The sequence below is a fragment of the Lacerta agilis genome, chromosome 8, assembly GCF_009819535.1.
Source record: "Lacerta agilis isolate rLacAgi1 chromosome 8, rLacAgi1.pri, whole genome shotgun sequence".
NCBI classification, from domain to species: Eukaryota; Metazoa; Chordata; class Lepidosauria; order Squamata; family Lacertidae; genus Lacerta; species Lacerta agilis.
This window is the reverse complement of record NC_046319.1, coordinates 76,600,240-76,623,590: the sequence shown is the minus strand read 5'-3', so window position 1 is coordinate 76,623,590 and position 23,351 is coordinate 76,600,240. Positions and strand designations below refer to the sequence as shown.

General features: G+C 41.7%; 1 protein-coding gene across 1 annotated transcript in view; it reads left to right on the top strand.

Annotated features, from left to right (window-relative positions):
- Positions 1–23,351, top strand: part of ARHGAP35 (Rho GTPase activating protein 35) — a 59,469-nt gene that overhangs the window by 32,271 nt on the left and 3,847 nt on the right. The window contains exons 3-4 of the mRNA XM_033158418.1: positions 18,825–18,902; positions 19,354–19,485. Coding sequence (XP_033014309.1) covers positions 18,825–18,902; positions 19,354–19,485 — 210 coding nt within the window. The remainder of the gene's footprint in view (positions 1–18,824; positions 18,903–19,353; positions 19,486–23,351) is intronic.

The window sequence follows — 23,351 nt, the reverse complement described above, 5'->3', positions numbered from 1 at the left end:
CCATATTCTTCTCCGACCACCCACATTGTTAGACCCATAATAGCTCAAAACAGGGGGACAGGGGCAAATAGCAACCTAGAATTGAAGGCCTTGGAGCAGGAGGCTGAAAAGCAGTGGGTTGTTGTTTGCACCCCACCCAATCTTTCTGGATGCCTTTCTCCAATGATAGCAATAAGATTATATTAAAAGGCTGCCTGCACACCCACACACCCATGGTGGTGGAGGAGGGAAATAAAGCCCACACTGCATGAGATCCTTGAGGATGGAAGAGTCACCTACTGGAGGTAGTTTTTCCGAGATGTACTCTTGTACACAAATCAGTGAATGGCACCTCCATTTTTAGGAGCTTGGAAAACTGTTAGTGAAAATGGATTTTGGGTGAAACAGCTTCACTTGCCTTTGATCCAACCCAAAGTGCTTCACTTTGGGGAAGGAGATGGGTGGGTGGAAGACGCTCGCCTATCTCTGCTCAAAGGTTAAGTAATAAGTTTCATGACACCTCAAAATCAGTCTTGATGGAACCCTACAGATGTTGTACCTGATCCTTGTAATAGGTAGAAGTTCTGTTTTAGTCGAGTTGATTGCTTGCTTTAAGTGGATTTAAAAGCAGAAAATAGGAAACTTGGGCACTTATTGTGCATGTTATCTGGCAGCGGCCCTCCTTGGTTTTCCCTGTATAAGACATTTTAATTGGAGATGTGGGGATCTTCTGCAAGCAGAGCGTGTGCTTCACTATTGATCTATGGCCTCTTCCCTGATGTACAGTCCAGATGTTCCATCAGTACCGTTGACAAATGATTTTCCTGTGCCAGTTTAGCATCTCTAGTCTCACTCTAGTTTAATGTAGCCGGAATCTTTTTTAGTTCTTAAGCCAGGATTAATCTTCATCCATCCCATCTTGTAAATGGATGAAATGGTAAGTAATATTGCAGACTGTTAGTGTTTCCTTGGTGTATGTTGGAAATGAGTTAAGCTTGCTGTTGGCTCCATTTAGTGCTACTTAATGTAAGCCATTACCCAACACGGTCAATTTTGGCCGGGTTAAACAAAGAAAACAGTAAGGTGTATTTCAAGCCAATCTCTACCTGTAGAGTGGGAAACTATTAAAAACAGCTAAAAATAGGTCTTATTTGTAGTGCCAAGCCTAGGGATAAGAGAATGAATGGCTTGGGGTTACTAAAAATGTGGCTTGCAATGCTGTGAGCTCATGCACCATCTCCCTTCTCCCCCTCACATGCAGATTACAGTCTCCCTTCTGTCATTTGATTATTGAAACACAACTGAAGCTAACCAGGATTGTCCTCAAATCAATGGTTTGAATTGGGCTTGCAAACTATGGTTCTTAGAGCAGTCTTTGTTATCTGCAGCCGTGTTTATGCCAAAGCTGGTGTAATGCAAAACCATGGTTAAAGCAAACCATGGGAGAGGAGGAGTTCCTGGTGACACCTTTGTGAACTATGATTTGCAGATGACCCTATTTTGTCTGTTCTGGGCCAGTACTCTTCCTTTCCTAAATTATTTTGGTTCAAACCTTTCTTGGATAAAGCCCCCTAGTAGAAATTGAAAGTGGGTCCTTCTCATATTGAAACTGACAAGGTGTTCTAAACAACCATGGTTCTGGTTGTTTGCTGATTATGTGAGTAATTTTATGTGAGAAAGCCCCCTCCTTCCAGCCACTAACTGCCGTCACTGACTTAGATCAAGAAGGTTTAGATTCTGCTCCATCACCTGCTAAATGTTGTAACTAAGAACTAGTTTCTGAACCTGTTTTTTTCAGTCTCAAACCAACCCCCCCATATGTGTGTGTACATCTATATGTGTATCTCCTATTTTCCAATGTAAGATTGCAAATTAGTAAACATAGACTCAAAGCTACACTCATGAGTCTGTCTATTGAAGAAAACAAGATACAGTGGTGCCTCGCAAGACGAAATTAATTCGTTCTGCGAGTGCTGTCGTATAGCGAAAATTTCGTCTTGCGAAGCACCAACGGGGGAAGAGCAGTGTGACGATTTTTAAAAAAAAAAATCGACATTTTTTTCGTCTTGCGAGGCAAGCCCATAGGAAAATTCGTCTTGCGAGGCAGCCTTCCACTAGCGAATGCCTTTCGTCTAGCGAGGCATTCGTCTAGCGGGGCACCACTGTAATGGTTTATAACCAATGATTGTACAAACAGAAGGCAGTTTACACAACCAGGTTTTTGTCCCCTCTAAAGCCCCCCAGAATGTCCCCCCCCCGGGGGTAGGGGTTCCTGACACAGCATGGGCTATGCTCCATGGGACTGCAGTGCAATGGGGAAATTGCCTGAAATCGGGCAGAAGAGACTTGTACAAAACTGTATCACAGGGAAGAGGTGATGGGAAAGATTGGCTACACAAACTGGCTTCTGCATATGCAAACTCTGGGGAGAGGCCTCAGTCAAAAAGGCTGGCCGCCATTTCACATAGAAATGACATACGGTGTGAGCTTCAAATGTATACTTTGAGCATCCATTGGTTATCTGAAGTGTTTGGAGCAACAGGAATGCTGTTTTCATAGAGATGCCTTGGCATGGACCTTCATGGGTACTTGGGATTGTAGTGGACTTGGATCACTGTCTGAAGCAATTTGACAACTGATAGCTTGATGTTTTAGGAAATATAGGAAGCTGAAATATGCCAGGTCAGCATGTTTGTTTGTTTGGTTCATAAATTTTTTACACTGCTTGGTTGTCCAAAAAAGAAAAGAAAAGAAAAAGCTGAAAGCAGTTTACCAAAAAATGAAACAGTAAAAATCCAGAATTTATTTTAGCCAAATATGTTATGTAGCCAAATACTGTGTTGGTTGCCTTTAGCAATTAAGCAGACATTTGCTTGGCCTCTTGTGTGAAGCAGGATGCTGAACTAGAGTGGTCCTTGGATTGATCCCTCAGGGTTGCTCTTTAATTTTTGGACATTGCATTTCAAAGGATTTACTTCAACAATGGTGGATGTTGCCTAACAGTGTTGAATGAAAACATGGTTAAGTTAAACACCAGTACCCCATAGTTATTTCATTAAAAACTGGCAATGTAAAATGTGAGCATAATGTTCCAAATTTCCGAGGTGTACAAACCACAGTAATAATGAACTTAGCTTCATCATTCCTGATTCTGACCACGGCTGAAGGGTGATCATCATCCAGCAATTAAATGTTCTACCTAACCATGTTTAATAAGAGTATGATGAATATGTTGCGGATAATGGCACCAAAATGGCTTTCTTCCATGTCACTGGTGGCCTCATTTGTAGTTGATTTTAATTTAAAACAGTGTTGAAATTGAATAATTCCAAATTTATGTGTAGCTTGTAGCTTTCTGCACTGTCTACATTTGAGTAAGATTGAATAGCAAGTATGTCTCGAACTTGGTGCAGTATCAGTCTTGCAGCTGGTCCACTCAAACGTGATTTACAGTATACATTTTTCAACTTTCACATTTCTAATACCTACAACCTGCTTTTTCTTTAGTGTACAAGTAATACTTGATCTGATTAGATCACATTTTAAATTTACACCTATTGGCTAGGATGTCTCATCTGAAACATAAATTTGTTAGTTGACCTGAAGTTCAATGAGCAGAATGTGTAAATAATGCATAATCTTGTGTGTGCTTTTCCTTCTGCATCTCTTCCCTTGGGTTTTAATGTTAGCCTGAGACAGAGAGGGGAAAGGGTCCTTTAGGACTGTTCATGTTTGTTTGTATCCCATTTCTTGAGAAGAAAATTAGCAGGAATAATTCCAAGTAAAGGATCAATTAGCTCTTTTACAAGAGAGCTCAGTGGCTGAAGAGGAGAGAGAGAGTGTGTGTTTAACTACTTATTTGCTCTAAAGCTAGCATGAATTTAAATAGTAGGACTGGCTGTTTAGATAGCAATAAACTGTTGGGCTATTTCTGTGAGTTGCCATCTTTGCTTTCCACCAGTCACCGAGTCCACCTGCAGCTCCTCTGGAAGGTGATCCTGGAACTGCCAGGGGCTAGTAGAGACTGTCATACACAGCCCCAAGAGAGACTTCTTCTTCTTCTTCTTCTTCTTCTTCTTCTTCTTCTTCTTCTTCTTCTTCTTCTTCTTCATATACTGCCCTATATCCGGGGGTCTCAGTGCAGTTCACAGAATAAAATCAAAATATAAAACCACAAAATACCTATTTTTTTTTAAAAAAAACAACCCAATAGCCCCCCACATTTTGAAAGCGCATAGGATGTAAATCAGATCAACTGAAGACCTGGTTAAAAATGAATGTTTCTGTCAGGCACCTAAAGGTGTATAATGAAGGCACCAGGCAAACTTCCCTGGGGAGAGCATTCCACAGACAGGGAGCCACTGCAGAGAAGGCCCCGTTCTTGTGTTGCTACCCTCTGGACCTCTCGTGGAGGAGGCACACAAAGGAGGGCCTCAGAAGATGATCTCAGGGTCTGGGTAGGTTCATATGGAAAGAGATGGTCCTTGAGGTATTGCAGTCCTGAGCCGTTTAAGGCTTTATATGTCAAAACCAAGGAAAGTACTTTGGCCACCTCATGAGAAGAGAAGACTCCCTAAAAAAGACCCTGATGTTGGGAAAGATGGAGGGCACAAGGAGAAGGGGACGGCAAGAGGATGAGAGGGTTGGACAGTGTTCTCGAAGCAACTAGCATGAGTTTGGCCAAAGTGCAGGAGGCAGTGAAAGATAGGGGTGCCTGGCGTGCTCTGGTCCATGGGGTCACGAAGAGTCGGACACGACTGAACGACTGAACAACAACAACAGGTCAAAACCTATATATATGAAGTGTGTGAGAGAGAATGTGAATGAATGGTAGATAAAAGCTTTGTGTGGATTTTCATTGTAAAGCTTTTGAGAGTTAGTGTGACAGGGCTTGTGGAATGTTGGACTGCAGAAACCTACTTCCATATCCCTGCTTGCCTACTAAACTCACTGGGTGACTTTGAGCCAGAATATCTTGGCCTAATGAACGTGGATGTGGCTGTGAGAAGAAAATGGAGCGAGGATGGGGAAGAGCCATATACATTGACTTGTGCCCTATCAAAGAATTGTGGGATATAAACATAATGAGCTCCTTTGGGAGTCGATCTTGACTCAAAAAGCGGAATATACATACAGTATAAGACAATATAATTGCTAGCGTTATTGGCTCCTAGTTGATTGCTTTGAATCCTTGGTGGTGATGGTGAGGGGCTTGTGCTGTACATAATAGTTACGCATCTAGATGCTGAGTATTGCAAAGGGAAAGCATTTGTGAAATCATCAGAGCATCATCAAAATGTAAATTCTAAATGGGGTTTGGCTTGGAAAGCCTTTCCTGCTTTTTAGCTGGCTAGGAATAGGGAATTACTAAATTGACAAAGTCCCCCAGTGGCTCTTGTCATTCCTGAAGTTACTTTTTTATGTGTTTGCAATTATGCTGTTTGCCTGCCAGTGACATTTGTCTTGCTTTATCCAAGTACTTTGATACGTTGAGACAAGAGAAACCGTAGTCCTGATGGCTGATTTATACACATCAGCAGAAATATCAGGTGGAGTCTTTGTCACCAGAAAGTTGAAAAGGAGCTGGCAGCTTCATGAAGCCCCATCAAAATATCTGCATGCTGTTGTAAATTACTTGGAATGCATTTTTGCAGAAACAGATGCTGTGACATGGATCTTTTTATTAAGGGATAATAAATCACAAATGTCATATGCCAGGAGCTCCCTGTTCAATATAATGGAGGGGAGAGTTGGGAGGTGATTGGGTTTTGACTTGGCTTTGACTTGGTTTCTATTCCTTTATTGTAGGTTGCTTTGAGGGCCCTGGGGGCCAAAAAATGGCCTGTGTGTTACGTAAAATGCTCAGCAGGTACCCTCTCTCATTTATAGGCTGTGACTCCAATAAACACTTGTCAGAATTGCTTAAGAAGATGTGTGGGGATGAGTGGTTCTTGTTTTTATTGGCTGCTGGGTACACAGACTTATTCTGGGACCCCTTCCTACTTTGTTATTCTTAGAAACAAATTAACTTTATTAGAACAGCAAAAAGATACCTTAATCATCAACAGGTGATTTACTAATTGATGCTATATATAAAAATAACCCTTACTATGGAACAATAAAATTCAACTTTTGAACAACGCTAGGTAAGGTTTCTACTGTATAGAGCAGTGTTTTTCAACCTTTTTTGGGCAAAGGCACACTTGTTTCATGAAAAAAATCACGAGGCACATCACCATTAGAAAATGTTAAAAAATTTAACTCTGTGCCTATATTGACTATATATAAAGTAATTTTTCTATTTTTCCCGCGGCACACCAGGCAACATCTCGCGGCACACTAGTGTGCCGCGGAACAGTGGTTGAAAAACACTGGTATAGTATCTGAAGAAGTGTGCATGCACACGAAAGCTCATACCAGGAACAAACTCAGTTGGTCTCTAAGGTGCTACTAGAAAGAATTTTCGATTTTGTTTTGACTATGGCAGACCAACACGGCTACCCACCTGTAACTGGAACTGGTATAGAGGTGGCTGCTTCACTGAACAATTCATACCTTTGTCTTTCATGCTGAAACACCAAAGTCAGCATATAGGTGAACAGTTTAATGCTGCTGTTTTTCTTTTCTTTGTTGGAGTTATCAAATCATTCTTATTATAATTGGTTTGTATTCTATTATATTTGTTTTATATTTTTATTGATGTAAACCACTCTGGAGCTTATTGATCAGCGGTGGTATACAAAACTAATAAACAAAATCTAAAGCAGAAAATTGTGGCCTCCATTTGGAGAAGCCTATAGTTACAGCAAGTGGCCCCATAGAAGAAGCTTTCCATGCTCATTGACTTTCCCTCAACTGCTTCAGGGCTGAGGGGCAAGCTTCCTTCACTTGTGCCCTTGGACACCATGTTGCAATGAAATAGTTGAGCTGCCACCTAAACAATGGCATGATTGACTTCATGGCATGCATGACAATATATGACCAGTCAATGGCCAGTGTGCCAATTCCTCTTTGTCCTCCTGCATATAAACATGGCATTTCCAAACTTAAATCACAATCTCCGTGTGCTTCCCACTCCATTTTGCTGTCAAAAGAGGCACAAAAGAATCTACGAAATAATTACCGGTACTTCAAGTGATGCTCCAGGCGTGGCGTGAGATTTCCACCTTCCTTTCCTCCTAAACCTAAGAATGTTATGGTGCAGCTGGCTGTGTACATAATGACTCCATAAATTAGAAGAGCTGCAGCATCTGGTCCTTGGCCTGCGCCTATCAAGACTGTCGCAACAGACCACATAGATAACGTGTCTGGTTGTGGTGAAAGCCAGTGGCTTACCGCCAGCAAGACACACTTCCCTGTTAGAGATTTCTTTTTTTTTTTTTTATAAGATTTTATTATTTTCCAATAAAACACAGAAAAACAAAATACAACAACAACACAAAGCATAATAAACAATATAAAAACAACAATAAAAACAATAACATTAACAATAAACATCAAAGGAAAAAAAAAAAAAGAACATATACATACCTTAACCAATACCTATCTTTATACTTTCCTTGTTTCTAACTTCTCTATTTGGGGACTTCCCCCATTCCCTCCACTGTCTTCAAAATCAAATGCATCTTTAAGGTAGCTTTATATCTTGTTCAATTAACATTTACTCAAATTTTCAATATGCTTAACTTTACTCGGTCATATACTTAATCAACTATAAATCTTGTCTTAATATCAAATCTTAACTCCTATTTAACAAAGAAATCATTCATACAAAAATTTTCTCTTGCCAATTTTATCTAACATGAACCTATTAAAGCCTCTATTTATCTCTGCTCAAATATTCAATTTTACTGATTTAACTAAATAGTCTTTAAATTTTTTCCAGTCTCGTGACACCGTCTCCTCCCTCTGGTCCCGGATTCTGGCGGTCAGTTCTGCGAGTTCCATGTATTCCATCATCTTCATCTGCCATTCTTCCACCGTTGGTATCTCTTCCCCTTTCCATGTTCTTGCCAATAGGATTCTAGCTGCTGTTGTGGCATACATAAAAAACACTCTATCCTGACTGGGTATCTCTTCATTGGTTATGCTCAGAAGAAATGCCTCTGGTTTCTTGCAAAAGGTAACTTTCATTACCTTCTTGAGCTCGTTATAAATCTTATCCCAGAAAGCATTTACCGCTGGGCACAACCACCACATATGATAAAAGGTACCTTTCGCATGTTTACATTTCCAACATACATCTGACATTTTGGTATTCATCTTAGCTATCTTAACTGGTGTCAAATACCATCTGTAAACCATTTTCATTATGTTTTCTCTTAAACTATGACAAGCAGTAAATTTAATACCTTTCTGCCACAGTCTCTCCCAGTCATCCATCATAATATTGTGTCCTACATCTTTCGCCCAATCTATCATTGACGATTTAACCAGTTCATCTTTAGTATGCCACTCTAGCAGAAGATTATACATTTTGGAAAGGTTTTTGAAATTCGATTCTATCAGTTCTGTTTCCAGTTTTGATTTTTCTACTTGAAAACCAACTTTTTTATCCATTTTAAATGTTTCATACACCTGATAATAGTGCAGCCAGTCGGGGACCTGACTTTTCACTTGATCATAGCTTTTTAGTTTGAATGAGTCCCCTTCCTGCTGCAGTATGTCCATATATCTTAACCAATTTGCAGACATATTCGGTCTCTTATAAGCCTTGGCCTCTACTGGAGAGATCCATCTAGGAGTCTTTCTCTCCAACAAATCTTTGTATCTAGTCCAAACCTGATATAAGGATTTTCTAACTATATGAGACTTAAAAGTTCTGTGGATTTTAACCTTGTCATACCAAAGGTATGCATGCCAGCCGAACATATTGTCGTGTCCTTCCAAGTCCAACACGTCAACGTTCTCTAATTTAAACCAATCCTTTAACCAGCAAAAGGCCGCAGCTTCAAAATATAGTCTTAAATCCGGCAGGGCAAAGCCTCCTCTCTCTTTAGAGTCTGTTAAAATCTTAAATTTAATTCTAGGCTTTTTGCCCTGCCATATAAATTTCGATAGGTCCTTTTGCCATTTCTTAAAGCAATCTAGTTTGTCCAAAATTGGAATGGCTTGGAATAAAAACAGCATCCTTGGTAGGACATTCATTTTAACCACTGCTATTCTTCCCATTAACGACAGTTTAAGTCTTGTCCAAATTTCCATATCTTTTTTTATCTCCATCCACAGTTTTTCGTAGTTATCCTTGTACAGGTTCAAATTCTTGGTTGTGAGATTGATACCTAGATATTTTACAGATTTCACAAAATTGAGGCCTGTGGCTTCTTGTATTCTTTGAGTCTGTTCTGCACTCAAATTTTTACCTAAAACTTTGGTTTTCTGCTTATTTAATTTGAAGCCAGCTACAAGTCCAAATTGTTCAATTAATTCCAAAGCTCTGGGGACACTGGTTTCCGGTTCCTGCAGGGATAGCATCAAATCGTCTGCGAAGGCGCGTAGCTTGTATTCTTTCTCTCCCACTCTGATTCCTTTTGTCTGTTTATCTTTTCGAATCATATTTAGGAGAACTTCCAGGACCGTAATAAAAAGTAAAGGGGAGATAGGGCACCCTTGTCTTGTTCCCTTCTCAACTTCTATCTCCTCCGATATCACACTGTTTACTATTATTTTTGCTCTTTGTTCCGTATAGATGGCCTTAATGCCATTTAAGAATTTTTCTCCAACTCCCATCTTTTCCAAATTCTTTTTCATAAATGTCCAAGATACTTTATCAAATGCTTTCTCTGCATCCACAAACAATAGTGCCGCATCTGTATTTATGTCTCTCTCCAGTTTTTCTAGAATGTCCACAATGATTCTCGTGTTATTACTTATTTGTCTTCCTGGCAAGAAACCTGCTTGGTCTCTATGTATATAATCTTTCAACACTCTTTTCATCCTTGTAGCCAAAACGTTTGCAAAAATTTTGTAATCCACGTTCAAGAGGGATATTGGACGATAATTTTTCATTAGAGTCTTATCCGTATCTGGTTTTGGAATCAGTGTGATAAAGGCTTCTTTCCACGTCTCTGGTGCCCTATCTCCTTCTAATATTTTGTTGCAGATTTCTCTTAACGGCTGCGATAGCCAGTCTTTCAATGTCTTATAATATTTTGCTGTTAATCCGTCCGGTCCTGGGGCCTTCCCCATTTGCATGTTGTTTATTGCATCTTCTATCTCTTGCGTCGATATTGGGTGGTTGAGGGTTGTTAGTTTTTCCTCTGGGACTTTTTGCAATCCATTTTTTTCCAGAAATCGGTCTATCTCTACTTCATCTATCTTCTCCTCCTTGTACAGTTGCTTGTAAAATCTCTGAAAACACCATCTGATTTCCTCCGGTTTCTCCACGTTTTTTCCGTTTACTACCAAATTACTGATGACATTTGCCTTTTGTCTTTTCTTTAATTGCCAAGCCAGTAGTTTTCCACATTTATTGGCAGATTCAAATGTTCTTTGTTTCATCATTTTCACTTTCCATTCGATGTCTTGATTCATAATATTCGCATATTGGGATTGCAAGTATCTAATTTCTTTTTGGATTTTGACACATCTAGGATGTCCTCTTAATTCTTTTTCCTTTTCTTTAATTGATTTCAGCAATCTCTCCATTTCTGCATTTTGTTGTTTCTTCTTTTTTGCCTTTTCGCTTATGAGGAATCCTCTCATTACCGCTTTGCTTGCATCCCAAGCAATCCTTTTTTCCACTTCTGAGCTCCAATTGATTTGAAAGTATTCTTTCATCTTTTTCACCGCTCTTTCTACCAGCTTGGTATCCCTCATCAATGCGTCATCCATTCTCCATCTGAAAGAATCCTTGGAAATCATTTTTAGATTTAACTGTACCGGATTATGGTCTGAAAGCGTTTTGGGACCGATTTCTGCCTTTTGTATCTTTGGAGCCAATTCATTCGAAATCCATATATAGTCTATCCTCGACCATGACTGCTGAGATTCACTAAAGTACGTTGCCTCTGTTTCTCTGGGGTTTTTTATTCTCCAAGAATCCACCAAATTCAAATTGTCCACCATTTCAAAAAAAGTCCTTGGGAGTTTCCCATCGTTTGTTAATTTGGTTCTTTGAGATCTGTCCATTAATGTGGAAACTGCCCCATTAAAGTCTCCAAGGCAAACTACCTTGTAATCCAAATAGTCCAACAGCAAGTCATGTATTTTTTTGTAGAAAATCGACTTTCCATCATTTGGTGCATAAAGTCCCAGAATCAAAAATTTTTCGCCTTGTACGTAAATTTCAATTGCGATGTATCTCCCTTCTTCATCTTTAAATAGCTGTCTTGGGCTATATTTCTCCTTTGCGTAAATCACTACTCCTCTCTTCTTGACCTTGTCCGATGATATAAACTCTTGGCCTAGTTTTTTGTTCTGTAATAATCTTCTATGACGGCGGGCTATGTGGGTTTCCTGTAAACATATTATGTCCAAATTCTTCTTTTCTATGCTATAAAACACTCTGCGTCTCTTTGGTCTCTGATTCAATCCCCGAACATTCCAAGTCATTAACTTGAGCGCCATTTCTTTGTTTATTCTTCTCCTCCAGTTGCCTGTCCTTTCTCCCTGTTAGAGATTTCTATTGCCAGTTACTCAGTGAAGGATGCAAGGTGTAGGGCAATTGTCTCTTCATTTATCTGACACCTTTTCTCAGTATTCAATCTAATCTGAGAATGTGTGGATGATGATGATGATGATGATAATAATAATAATAATAATAATAATTTTATTATTTATACCCCGCCCATCTGGCTGGGTTTCCCCAGCCACTCTGGGCGGCTTCTAACAAAATATTAAAATACAATAGTCCGTCAAACATTAAAAGCTTCCCTAAACAGGGCTTCCTTAAGATGTCTTCTAAAAGTCTGGTAGTTGTTTTTCTCTTTGACATCTGGTGGTAGGGCGTTCCACAGGGCAGGTGCCACTACTGAGAAGGCCCTCTGCCTGGTTCCCTGTAACTTGGTTTCTCACAGCGAGGGAACCACCAGAAGGCCCTTGGCGCTGGACCTCAGTGTCCGGGCAGAACGATGGGGGTGGAGACGCTCCTTCAGGTATACTGGACCGAGGCTGTTTAGGGCTTTAAAGGTCAGCACCAACACTTTGAATTGTCGTCGGAAACGTACTGGGAGCCAATGTAGGTCTTTCAAGACCGGTGTTATGTGGTCTCAGAAGCTGCTCCCAGTCACCAGTCTAGCTGCCGCATTCTGGATTAGTTGTAGTTTCTGGGTCACCTTCAAAAGTAGCCCCACATAGAGCACATTGCAGTAATCCAAGTGAGAGATAACTAGACCATGCACCACTCTGGCGAGACAGTGCGCGGGCAGGGGGGGGGTCTCAGCCCGCGTACCAGATGGAGCTGGTAAACAGCTGCCCTGGACACAGAATTGACCTGCGCCTCCATGGACAGCTGCGAGTCCAAAACGACTCCCAGGCTGCGCACCTGGTCCTTCAGGGGCACAGTTACCCCATTCAGGACCAGGGAGTCCTCCACACCTGCCCGTCTCCTGTCCCCCAAAAACAGTACTTCTGTCTTGTCAGGATTCAACCTCAAGCATACAGGTAGACAACTCTTGGATATGCTGTGGCATCAGAAATACTGAAGGTTGGGAGAGCTTATTCTATGGTTCTCATTTGAGATAAAGTTGCCACCGTTGGTTATACCACAGAACCTTGGATCTTAGATTTAAACAGGTTGTTGTTGTTGCCATCCACCTAACTCAAGAGGCAATGAAAGAGTGCACCTTTGTCAGGTAAGTCAAATCGTTGGAGAGTTACAGCGCCTGCTGTGGCTGTAGAGACTGATATAGGAGATACGTGTTTTATTGCAGGTGGGGCAGATGAAGGTGTCTGGTTTTGCTGATACGGTTACACCATGGCATTTCTTCTCTTTGTGCTCCTCCCAGCGGTCATTCATCCTCTGGTCACTGTTGTGGATACACAACCTGACTGTCTCCAGGCACTGTGATTGACTGCATGGGATACCCATCTGGCAGAGTTAGTGTTGCCAGCCTTCATGTTATGTTTGCAGACTTCGTAACAAAGAGTTGGTCTGCCAACAGGCCTGGTGCCTGAAGCCAGCTCCCCATACAGCACCCTGCCATCTTCCATCTTAATCTTCAAGAGTCTGCATTCAGTATATCCAAAGCGCCGTAATCTTGGTTGCTCTTTCCGGTTATTTTTTAAAATGTAATGGTTGAAGTCTTAAAGATCCCCATAGATGGGTCTAAGAGCTTATGAGCCTGCCCTGGGACACTTGAGTACTTCCATTCTAATTGCAGTAGCTTGTGCCGTAGGGGAAATGCTCTGCATGGTCACTCAAGCTTTATAAAGTACACTTTATGGTGGGGGGTGGGGTATAATCTGCTTGTATTGGAGGAGGGATAGGAGACCTAGAGCATTTTAGTGACCTCCAGATGTTTGAGACTACAGTTCCCATCAACCCCAACCAGCATGGGCAAAAATTAGGGAAGATGAGAGACATAGTCCAAAATACCCAGAGGGTACCAGGTTAGTGAAGGTTAACGTACAGCAGCCTTCATTTATTTATTTGTTTTAATGAAATTTCATTAAACAACAAACATAGGCCCAAATAGAAAGACAAATAAAAGTAATATGAATTCAACATAAGGAGCTTTTGATGACAAAGTCAAAAGAAAAAATCAGGAGTAAGTGCGATGAGTACAACTATAAAATTACACATGGGGTATAAGAATGCACTGATTTCATCTCTGCCTGAGGGTTATTTCTTAAATATATGACGACAATGCAGTCACATGGGTGGTGAATCCCTTCAAAATATGATTTTATTTGGTGACATTTGTAAACAGGCAAGGCTTCTTTCTTTTTCATACTTCGTTCAATCTACAAAGAGTCATTGCAGTTGAAGGACAAGCTCTGGACAAAAAGAAGCACTCAAGGAGGGCATAGAACGCAACTGGTGAAGGTTTGGTCTGGGGAGAGTCCTGAGGGCCAGATAGAAAGGCCTGGCCGGACATCCCCCCCCCTACTCTAACATGATCTTACATGCTATATGTCTTGGCAGTTGGATTTGTTGGAATAGAACTTGAGCAAGACTGGGTATTATGGATTTTGAGGTATCATTCTCCATTTGATCAAGAATAGTGGAAAGAAAGAGCCCACAGTTCCAAGAAACACACTTTATGTGCCCCTTCCACAACAGAAGACTGTTGACTATTCCATTACAGCTTTACCTTGGAGATCCCTGATGAATAGGTTGTGTGGGTTTGCATATGAAACACTGGGGAATCTATAAGAGCATTAGCTATAATTTATTATGCCAGGTTTTTCTATAGTTGCAAGGAAATGACTGTAGAGTCTACAGACACAGCATGAAGTTCGTATTTGGAGAAATCTGTTGCTGTTGTGGTTAAATAGTTTAAGAAGACTCTAGCCCATCTCCTTGAAGCAAGAGATCCATGGTGACAGTGTGTATCTAGGTTTTCCCAAGCTAGTAGAGAAATCCCTAAAGCACAGATGCTTTTCTCAGCCTCTGAAATTCTGTCTCCCTTGAGGGACTCTGGGCAAGCGCTGAGCCCTTACACTTTCTGGTTAGTCTGAAGTGCCTTCAGCATTTATATTTGTTATATCTAGAAGTGCAACTGTGACAGGTAGCAATGTGTTCCTGGGATTTTTGTGGGTCTGGAGACTTTGGTTTCTGCTGCCAGTTGAGTTCTAAAATACTGAAAATACAAAGGTGAAGATCTAGTCATCTACTCCTTATCCAGTCTGGTGCATTTCCTCTTAGCTATGAACCTAGTATCATTTTAACATAGGAATAAGAGTTTTCCGACCATTCCAAGTCTTCTTACCCTCTTCCTGTTCTGCATATAACAAATTTGATTTCCCCCACATATCCTGTGGGGGAGACGTTTATTTTCAGTTGAGTTTCTGAAAATCCTGGTGGGAAGGTAAGTGCTTGTGGCTGCAACTGGTATATTAAATCTCAAATTGCTAGGAATGTTGGTTCAGTAGGCTACTGACAATGAATGATCAGAGGTCACAAGCCATTAGTGAGGAAAGTTTACCTCTGAATCAGTAGATAAGGCAGACATGTTAGCCCTATTCAGACAAATTTGTACTTGTGTGGGTATGTATGTCTGTGCAATATATATAATTTGACTCCACTCAGACGAGGGTAGGCAGTTGATGAAAAATGCAGGCTTGCCTTAGTCATGCTTAGAGTTAGGACCATTGACATCAAGGGGACTAAGTCTGGATCCAACCCAATATTATCATCTATTCTCCCCCCTCCCCCTGCATTTAGCAGTTAACCTAATATCCTTACTTCTCTTGTTTGGTAAATAGCAGTTCTGAGCATCTTCCATTTCATGCAGCCTAGCTTACTTGCACTGTTTTCAAAATAATGCAGTGGTACTAGCAGAAAGATGTGTGAGAGCCAAAGGGCACATTCTTAAAAGCAGCTGCATGATGGGGCTCCAGAGTGGAAATGAGCAGTGACGTTAGGAGAAGGAGAAGACTAACAATCCCACGCCATTTCCCTTATCAAAATTTCACCCTTTCCCCAGGTGCTGTTGCCCCCACTGGGTCCCATTCAGATTTCCCTGCTTCTAAGCAAAAGTGAAAAGATTGAGAAACTGGGTCACAGATTGCCTGCTAAATGTGCCATTTTGGTCCCTAGAGAGTGGAACAAGGGCTGCAGTTGCCATTTCAACTGCTTGCATGTGCTAGACCTCCTACTTTTGAGTTGGGCTTGGTGTGGTTTGATGTTCTCAAATATACCTGGCAGCCAAGCATGCTTTGTTGCTTGTGTTCTGCAAAGTCACTACTCAGTTCTTCCTTTCTTTGTTTTGGCACATACACAAGCCTATTATATTAGCTCACATGTTAGTGTATGAATCCTGCATACTTTTGCGTGTGACCAGGGTGGGTGTAAAACAGGATTTTGTAACGTAAACATGGAAGTGGATTGCAGGAAATATTGAGCCTGTTATTAAACACTGCTTCTTTCTGTGTGTTGAGCGCCTTCTACAACCGTCTTGCGTTGATCTCAGTTTGCTGTATGGTTTGTAAGCTGTCTCTGGCTTATGCCTCTCCTCTCAACTCAGGGGTGATTGATGTCTTGCTGTTGCTGCCTGTGTGTAACTGATCGTGGAGAGAAGAAATAGAGCGACTGCGTCTCTGTGAGAATCTCTCTTAACATTCCAGGAAGGTTGGGGGGGGGGGCAGACGGACGTAGCATTAATTGGGTGTTTATTGCAGACCTTTCTGCCCCAAGTTGTGTTTTGTTTGCTATGTACACCTTCACATAGCCTGACTCTTATGGACAAAAAATTGCTCTCGTGTCTCATTTTGCTCGCTTTGTGTAGTGCATCAGTCAGGCATGTACCACGTAATTCCGCAGCACCCATGTCCCCTCTACAGAAACGAGGCTAGCTTTGTTCGGTGTGGCGCACCAGGGAGCATTTGGGGTCAAGCTTGCTAACTAGAGCGCAGAGCTTGCAGAGGCTTAATGACTGCGTTAGGGTGTTCAATCAGCCCTTCATGTCTCTTTCTGGCTCTTTTCTTCTCCTCCTAGTTTACACACTTGCCTTTTGATTTTCTGCAGGGCGAGGGGAGGGGGGGGGGCCCACCACGTAGGAAAATGGAACCAGCAACCAGCGTGGGCTGTTGCTTAACTAGCTCCCTTTTGTCGCAGAGAGGCGTTGATGGTGCGCTCTGAGACGTCCTAATGACAAGGAACCACAAAGCGGCTGCAAGCAACGTAGCAATATGTGGTGTGTCTTGGGACACACAGCCGAACGTGGAGGAGCCTAGGAGTTCCTGTTGATGGCGCCTTTGCAGTGCAGTGTGGCCGAGCTTAAGTGGGAAGTGGGGAAATGATTTGAGAAACGCTGTTACATTTTGGGTTAGTGAAGCTGGCCCAAAAGATAGTTGTGCCTGAGGCAAGAAATTTCTGAATGGCACAACCCACTAGAAGTTCACTTGCGCAAGCCTTTGCAGAATCTCTCACTCAGCTGTCCTTAATGGCACCCTCCTGTGGTGCAGAGGGTCAGTGCATCTGGGTGTTACCCAGAAGGTTGGTGGTTCAAGCCCACTGAGGATGGCTGTGGGTGCAGAATTCCTGTATTGCAGTGGGTTGGTCTAGATGACCCTTAGGGTCCCTTCCGACTCTGGAATTCTATGATTCTACTCAGATGTCACTGCTGAGGCACCCACCTCACCTTGCCTGTCAGGGCTGCTTCTGAGCTGGCAGAACAGGTACTTTGCATGTTTAATCTATCCTGCATTGTCCATTGACAAGTTTGTTTGGATTCCAGGCAGTGGGAAGACAAATGGCAGCAGTGGCAGCTGCTACTTTCCCTCTTCCCATCCATGGGCACAGTGGCTCTTTTGTTCCAGGCTTGGAATTATACAGCCCTCTGGGCTGGCCCATTAACCCAGTTTCCCTCCCTGATGAGGTGAATTGCTTTCTATGAAATGAGGTCCCTATACAGGCAGCCTCTGTAGCAATTAAGAGCTTTTAAGCCTGTGCTCTGAATAAATCCTCTTCACTCCAGATTCACCTACCATCAATCTATCCCTGGACTGGGTCTCAGCCTGGCCTTTTGCTTTTATCTCACCAAATACGAGCTTCTCAGAATGTGACAATTAAAACACTTACTAAATTGAGACATTCTGCTCCCCCTCCCATCTTACGGTTTTCACTGAAGAAGGCCATCCTTGTAGCGAGACGGACTACCTTTCTCCTCTCGTGTCCTTGGCCTTTTTATATTTACTTTGTAGATGTAATGCTATTTTTATTTATTTTGCAGTTCAGAGATGCTGCAAGCAGCATTTAAAATAGCAAACAACTTATTTAAAAGAATATCTATTAAGGCATCTAGCTTATGCCTTAAAAGTGACCCGACAACCTGCAGCCTGCATTGTAATAGCAAGACTTGGCATTTATATAGTTAAAGGGTTTTAAATTCTTAATGATTTTTATATTGATGTGATCTTCAACAGCCTTGTTTGATGGACACATCTGGAGTTGAGAGAGAGAGAGAGAGATTTGAGGCGGGGGGGGGGGGGAGAGGCTTCCCCAAAGGCAAGCTTGGATTCTTAACCACTTGAATTCACTGTACCTTAGGACAAGTGGGCAACTTCTTTTTCTCTTCGGGGGTAATTGTCAGGCACTGCATGCTAACGGTACAAGGGGCAGAGGCAGGAAATTGTTGAGGTCACCCCTCACCCCTCTTCCTACCCAGGAGGATCAGGTTGTTCTTGCCAGAGGTCTGAACTTTTCATTTGCAGAGGCTTTTAAAATTGGGTTGAGGGCCGCAGGGCCTTTTCCCAGTTCCTTTGAGTTCAGGAGGCCCTAATAGATGGGAGAATTTTAGATTTTTCTTTCACAGAGTTCTGTTCATTGCATTTGTCTTGTTTTTCTTGAAAGTGGTTGTCATAACATAATATAAGTTGTTAGAGCTGCTTGGGGTGTGTGGAGGGAGGAGTAGAAAGGGAGATACTTGCAGACCACAATTCTAGCTCTTTTTCCTTTTTCCTTGCATTGTGCGTAGAGTTCTATTACTTCTGGAACTCTAGCTGTACCTTCCTTTTTTTAACAAATTATTGTACTGAGAGAAAATAAAAGTCAGCTGTGTTGTGTGCCCCATCTGACTTGTTCTTCAGCAAGGGGGAGGCCTCATGTGTCTGCGGTGCATTTGCACAATTTTATTTTCTTGAGGCAAAAAATTTCCATTCCTCAACACATTTCTTCTCTGTTGAATGTTGCCTTTAGGTCTGCATTTTTGATCCAGCGCAATTTCTTTCTCTTTCACCAGGGTTGGGTACTGAAGGTATCTATCGGGTGAGTGGAAACAAGTCTGAGATGGAAAGTTTACAGCGGCAGTTTGATCAAGGTAAGTCTCGTCCATTTTCTCTTAGGTGGGATGGAGCAAAGCATCTTAGAACTATGCACATGTGTATTTCTGGATCTCTGCACAACAGTGGAAGAAATGCAAGTCTCTGTGGTCATTCTCCCAGTCATATAAGCGCTGGTTACAAATCTAAAATGTTAAGTGGTGTGACCTCATTGACTATCACAACGGTATCTGAGTTTGTGTGCACTCAATATGCAGTTCTAGATGTCTCACTAGTCCCAAGTCCTAACCTGCACCCTACGAACACAGATAAATGTACCTCTGCTGTACTACAGTAGTTGACATAATTCCCTGGTAAGTAGTCTCGCGATACCAAGGACCACCCTCTTTCACTAATTAATTGATCTGATACTTGTAACAAATCTCAGAAATGTGTGCACCTCCGTGGCAGCACTTTGCAAGGTGTAACCATTAAATTTGCTCCTTGTAGATCACAATCTGGACCTTGTAGAGAAGGACTTCACTGTGAATGCCGTAGCTGGAGCCATGAAGAGCTTTTTCTCAGAACTGCCTGACCCTTTGGTACCTTACAACATGCAGAATGAACTGGTGGAGGCCCACAGTGAGTATGCAACAGTTTGTGATGAAAAGCATTGTTTTTCCCGTATTAGAGAGCCTTTTAATCTTCCTCCACATTTCTCACTTAGCGTCAGATTTGGCATTCCTTCTGTTTGGGAACCCATGTTCATAACTGCTGACTCACGTGTGCAGGTTTTAATTCCATATTTCTCCATCTTATTTCACTTCTGTGATGTTGCCAACATCATGGGTGCTTATAGCAAGTATGTTAGGAAATGGTTCTGAAAACTCTTGCTGTCCTATTAATGCATCCTTTTTGCTCACCAGTCTTCTATTCTTTAGACTGTGGTGTATTATGGGATGCTTTCGTTGATAAAATATTGGCAATACTTAATAGGCTGCCACCTTAATAGGGAGGGGGGAAATCACAGATGATAGGGTGGGGGAGAGACTCAGGGTCTACATTTTAAGACAGTAGGCTGATGGAGTTGCAGAATTTCCTTTGAGTCCTGTACATCCCAGTGCAGTGAGTAAAAAATCCTTGGAGGACCACTCTTGACTGCTGCACTCTGATGCCATCAGTGAATGTGCTATTTAAAAACTAATGTCTCTTTCATGTTCCTATTTCAAAATCAGGTGTAATGCTGTGGTTCTTTCTGAGTTGCATGCACAAATTATTGGGGGGGGGGGAGAGATAGTGGATCAACTTTAAACTTGACCCCAAAAAAAATTTCTCCCAAAGAACTGTAGTTCACTATTCCTGACAGGGCTATTTAAAATATTTCCTTTTAAAATAATGCTTTCTCCCTAAGGGGATTTAGTGAATGGATGTGAGCCTTGCCATGGCGACATCTAGAGCGAGAAAATAAAATAGCATGGCAAATAGTTCCATTGTGTGTGTGAATGCCTGAAGCAGCACCTTTTGGATTTCTTTCCTTTTTTTACCAGTCTTAAGAAGAAATGGCTGTCGCTTGGTTTTTGTCACGTATCCGTTTACACAAGGGGTGGCCCTCTGGATGTGTTGGGACTCTGACTCCCATCAGACCCTGCAGCCAGCATGGCCAGTGGTCAGGGACAATGGGAGTTGTAGTGCAACAACATCTGGAGGGACACAGGTTTCACATCCCTGGTTTGCACTGATTTTAAACCTGAGGTGTGGTTGCTATATTTTAGACACTGTATGAAGGGCTTCGAGCAGAAAGGCAACAACTCTGAAATGAGGAGCTAATCCACTTAATAAATTCTCCTGTCCGTGCCCCTTTGAGATGAATGGGATATTTAAAAAATTGACACCCCCCCCCCCAAAAAAAATAGCCTGCCAGATGAATGCCTTTTCAAGACTATTTGACACATTTTGATAACATGATAAAATGAGCTTGCTGGGGCATTTGGTAGCCTGCTTTGAACATGCTTGGGAATAGCAGGATGTACGTTATTTAAACCTTTTAGCACATATATAAGCCTTTGCTAATATTGTTAAGGTCAGCAATGCTGGACTGCCCTGGCACAGTCCTGTTACACAGTCTACAACAGAGGAGATGCCATGGTCAAAATATTTTTGGAAAGTGAGGTGGGGAGGGGCAGGTTAAAGCAAGATGGCTTCTGATACTACATGGGGCTGCCCCAAAGGAGAGAGTCCAGCTGTTAAAAGAGAGGAGTGGGTCTGAATGACTGCTGGGTGACATTTTACTTCAGGCCTTTGGATGTAATTAGTTTAGACCAGGGGTCCCCAAACTAAGGCCCGGGGGCTGGATGCAGCCCAGTCGCCTTCTAAACCCAGCCCGCGGACGGTCCGGGAATCAGCATGTTTTTACATGAGTAGAATGTGTCCTTTTATTTAAAATGCATCTCTGGGTTATTTGTGGGGCATAGGAATTTGTTCATATTTTTTTTCAAAATATAGTCCGGCCCCCCACAAGGTCTGAGGGACAGTGGACCGGCCCCCTGCTGAAAAAGTTTGCTGACCCCTGGTTTAGAGGGCAGTAATTATTAATTGGTTGCACAGAGTCCCATGTGGTAGCACTGGTGGAGGAGAAATTGAGATACTTGTTCACATAAAACAGAGCCTTTTACACCTAGTGAGAAATGCGAAACTTCTCCCCACTAACACGATTGTATGGATTGAGGTTGCAGGTGTGTCACAGGTCTCTACTGGATTTGTGCATTGGTGTAAATAGTGGCCTATGACTGTATTTCGCTATAAAAATATGAAGTAAGTTTCCAGCCTTCTGACTGGATGATTCCTCATGACAAAAACAGATATTTCTACCCTATTTGGTTCTGTTTCACAACATGCTCGGTTAATTAACAACACACTTTGAAGCAAATTGGCTCAGCTATTAAGTGTCCAACCCAGAGTGGTTTTCACAGTAGAACCATCAAATACAGTAATTTAAAAAATGCAGTAATAAACAAGCAGTTTAACAAATACAGTTAAAACCCACATGATACAAAATGAGCAAAAAGTGTGCAAAATTCAGCAGTTGATCAAAGCAAGCCACAGAACCAGATTAGTGAACCAATAATACGTATGTGCATTCTAGAGATGTTTCCCTCATTTGAATTTAACACAAGCAAAGGCTGGGCAATCCCACATAGCTTCCCACTCCAGAGATTTCTCTTGTGAAATCAGGTTTTACATAGAGCTGCTCTTCTGATTATTTTTTTTAAAGATGGGGCAGAAAAAGCCATAAGACCAAAGAGTCACATTTCAGTCACAGAAATACTTTGAAAAGCAACTTGGTGCTCTCCAGGATTCAGTTTGGTGCAAATTTAAGACACTGCCTTGGGTCTGAAATGTTTCTTCTGTCCATTTCAGACGTGTTCAGAGTTTGGGAAAGACTTTGTACTGAGCTTCTGTCGAAGTAGTGTGAGGTTTGGGGCCCTTTGCTTTAGAAGTAATTCCCAGAGGATTTCTGAGAGATGGTGTTTGCCCCTTTCTTATTGTGGCATTGTGACATGTATAAAAGTAATAATCTTCTCTTTTCAAGTAAATTGTTGCCCAGCCGTTAGATTTACCCCTGTGATGCTTGCATACCATAAGAGAACCGAGGCCTTTGTAGGAAAGTTTGCTACCTGTGTATTGACATAGTTATGATTCCACATTGGAAACCTGGAAACCAAACAGGAAGCAGAGATTTTCTTACCAGTACAGTGGTACCTCGACTTACGAATTTAATCCGTTCCGAATGCACATTCATAGGTCGAAAAATTCGTAAGTCAAAAAAACCGATTTCCCCATAGGAATGCATTGGAAACGAAAAATTCAGAAAATTTCATAAGTTGAGTAAACCGCATCTAAAATTCGTAAGTCAAGTAAACCCCATCTAAAACCGCCAACGGATGTCCTTCGGATGTCGAAAAATTCGTAGGCGTGCGGGCACTTTTTTCATTCATAAGTCGAAAAATCCGTATGTCGAGTAATTCGTAAGTCAAGGAACCACTGTATTTGGATCTTGAAGTAAAACACATTATAAAAGATTGACCTGTCAAACTGTTTAATGTTAAAAGAGTCTCTCTTTAGAATAGGAATGAGTAATAGCCCTGTGGGCCTTGGTTATTACCCTGATTATTTAATCTTTAATTTTTTTCTTTCTTTTTTAAAAAATGTAAGTTTCTAGCCTTTGTGGTTTAATAGAGCTGGTTTTAAACTGAAGCAAGGAAAAGGAACCTCAGCTTCATTGTATTTTAACTCCCCAGTAGTTATCAGCCCCAAATATGAATAACTTGGTTCAAACTTAATATGAAGATAACAATTGCAAATGGAGACTGTTGCAGAAGAAATGCAGCTTGGCATAACTGAATGTGGTCTGGTACCTGTCATGGTAAAATAGAAGGAAATTATTTTAATGACCTGCAAATCAGCTGTGATCCTCTATCATGAATCCTGTGCTCTTTGGGTTTGATGGA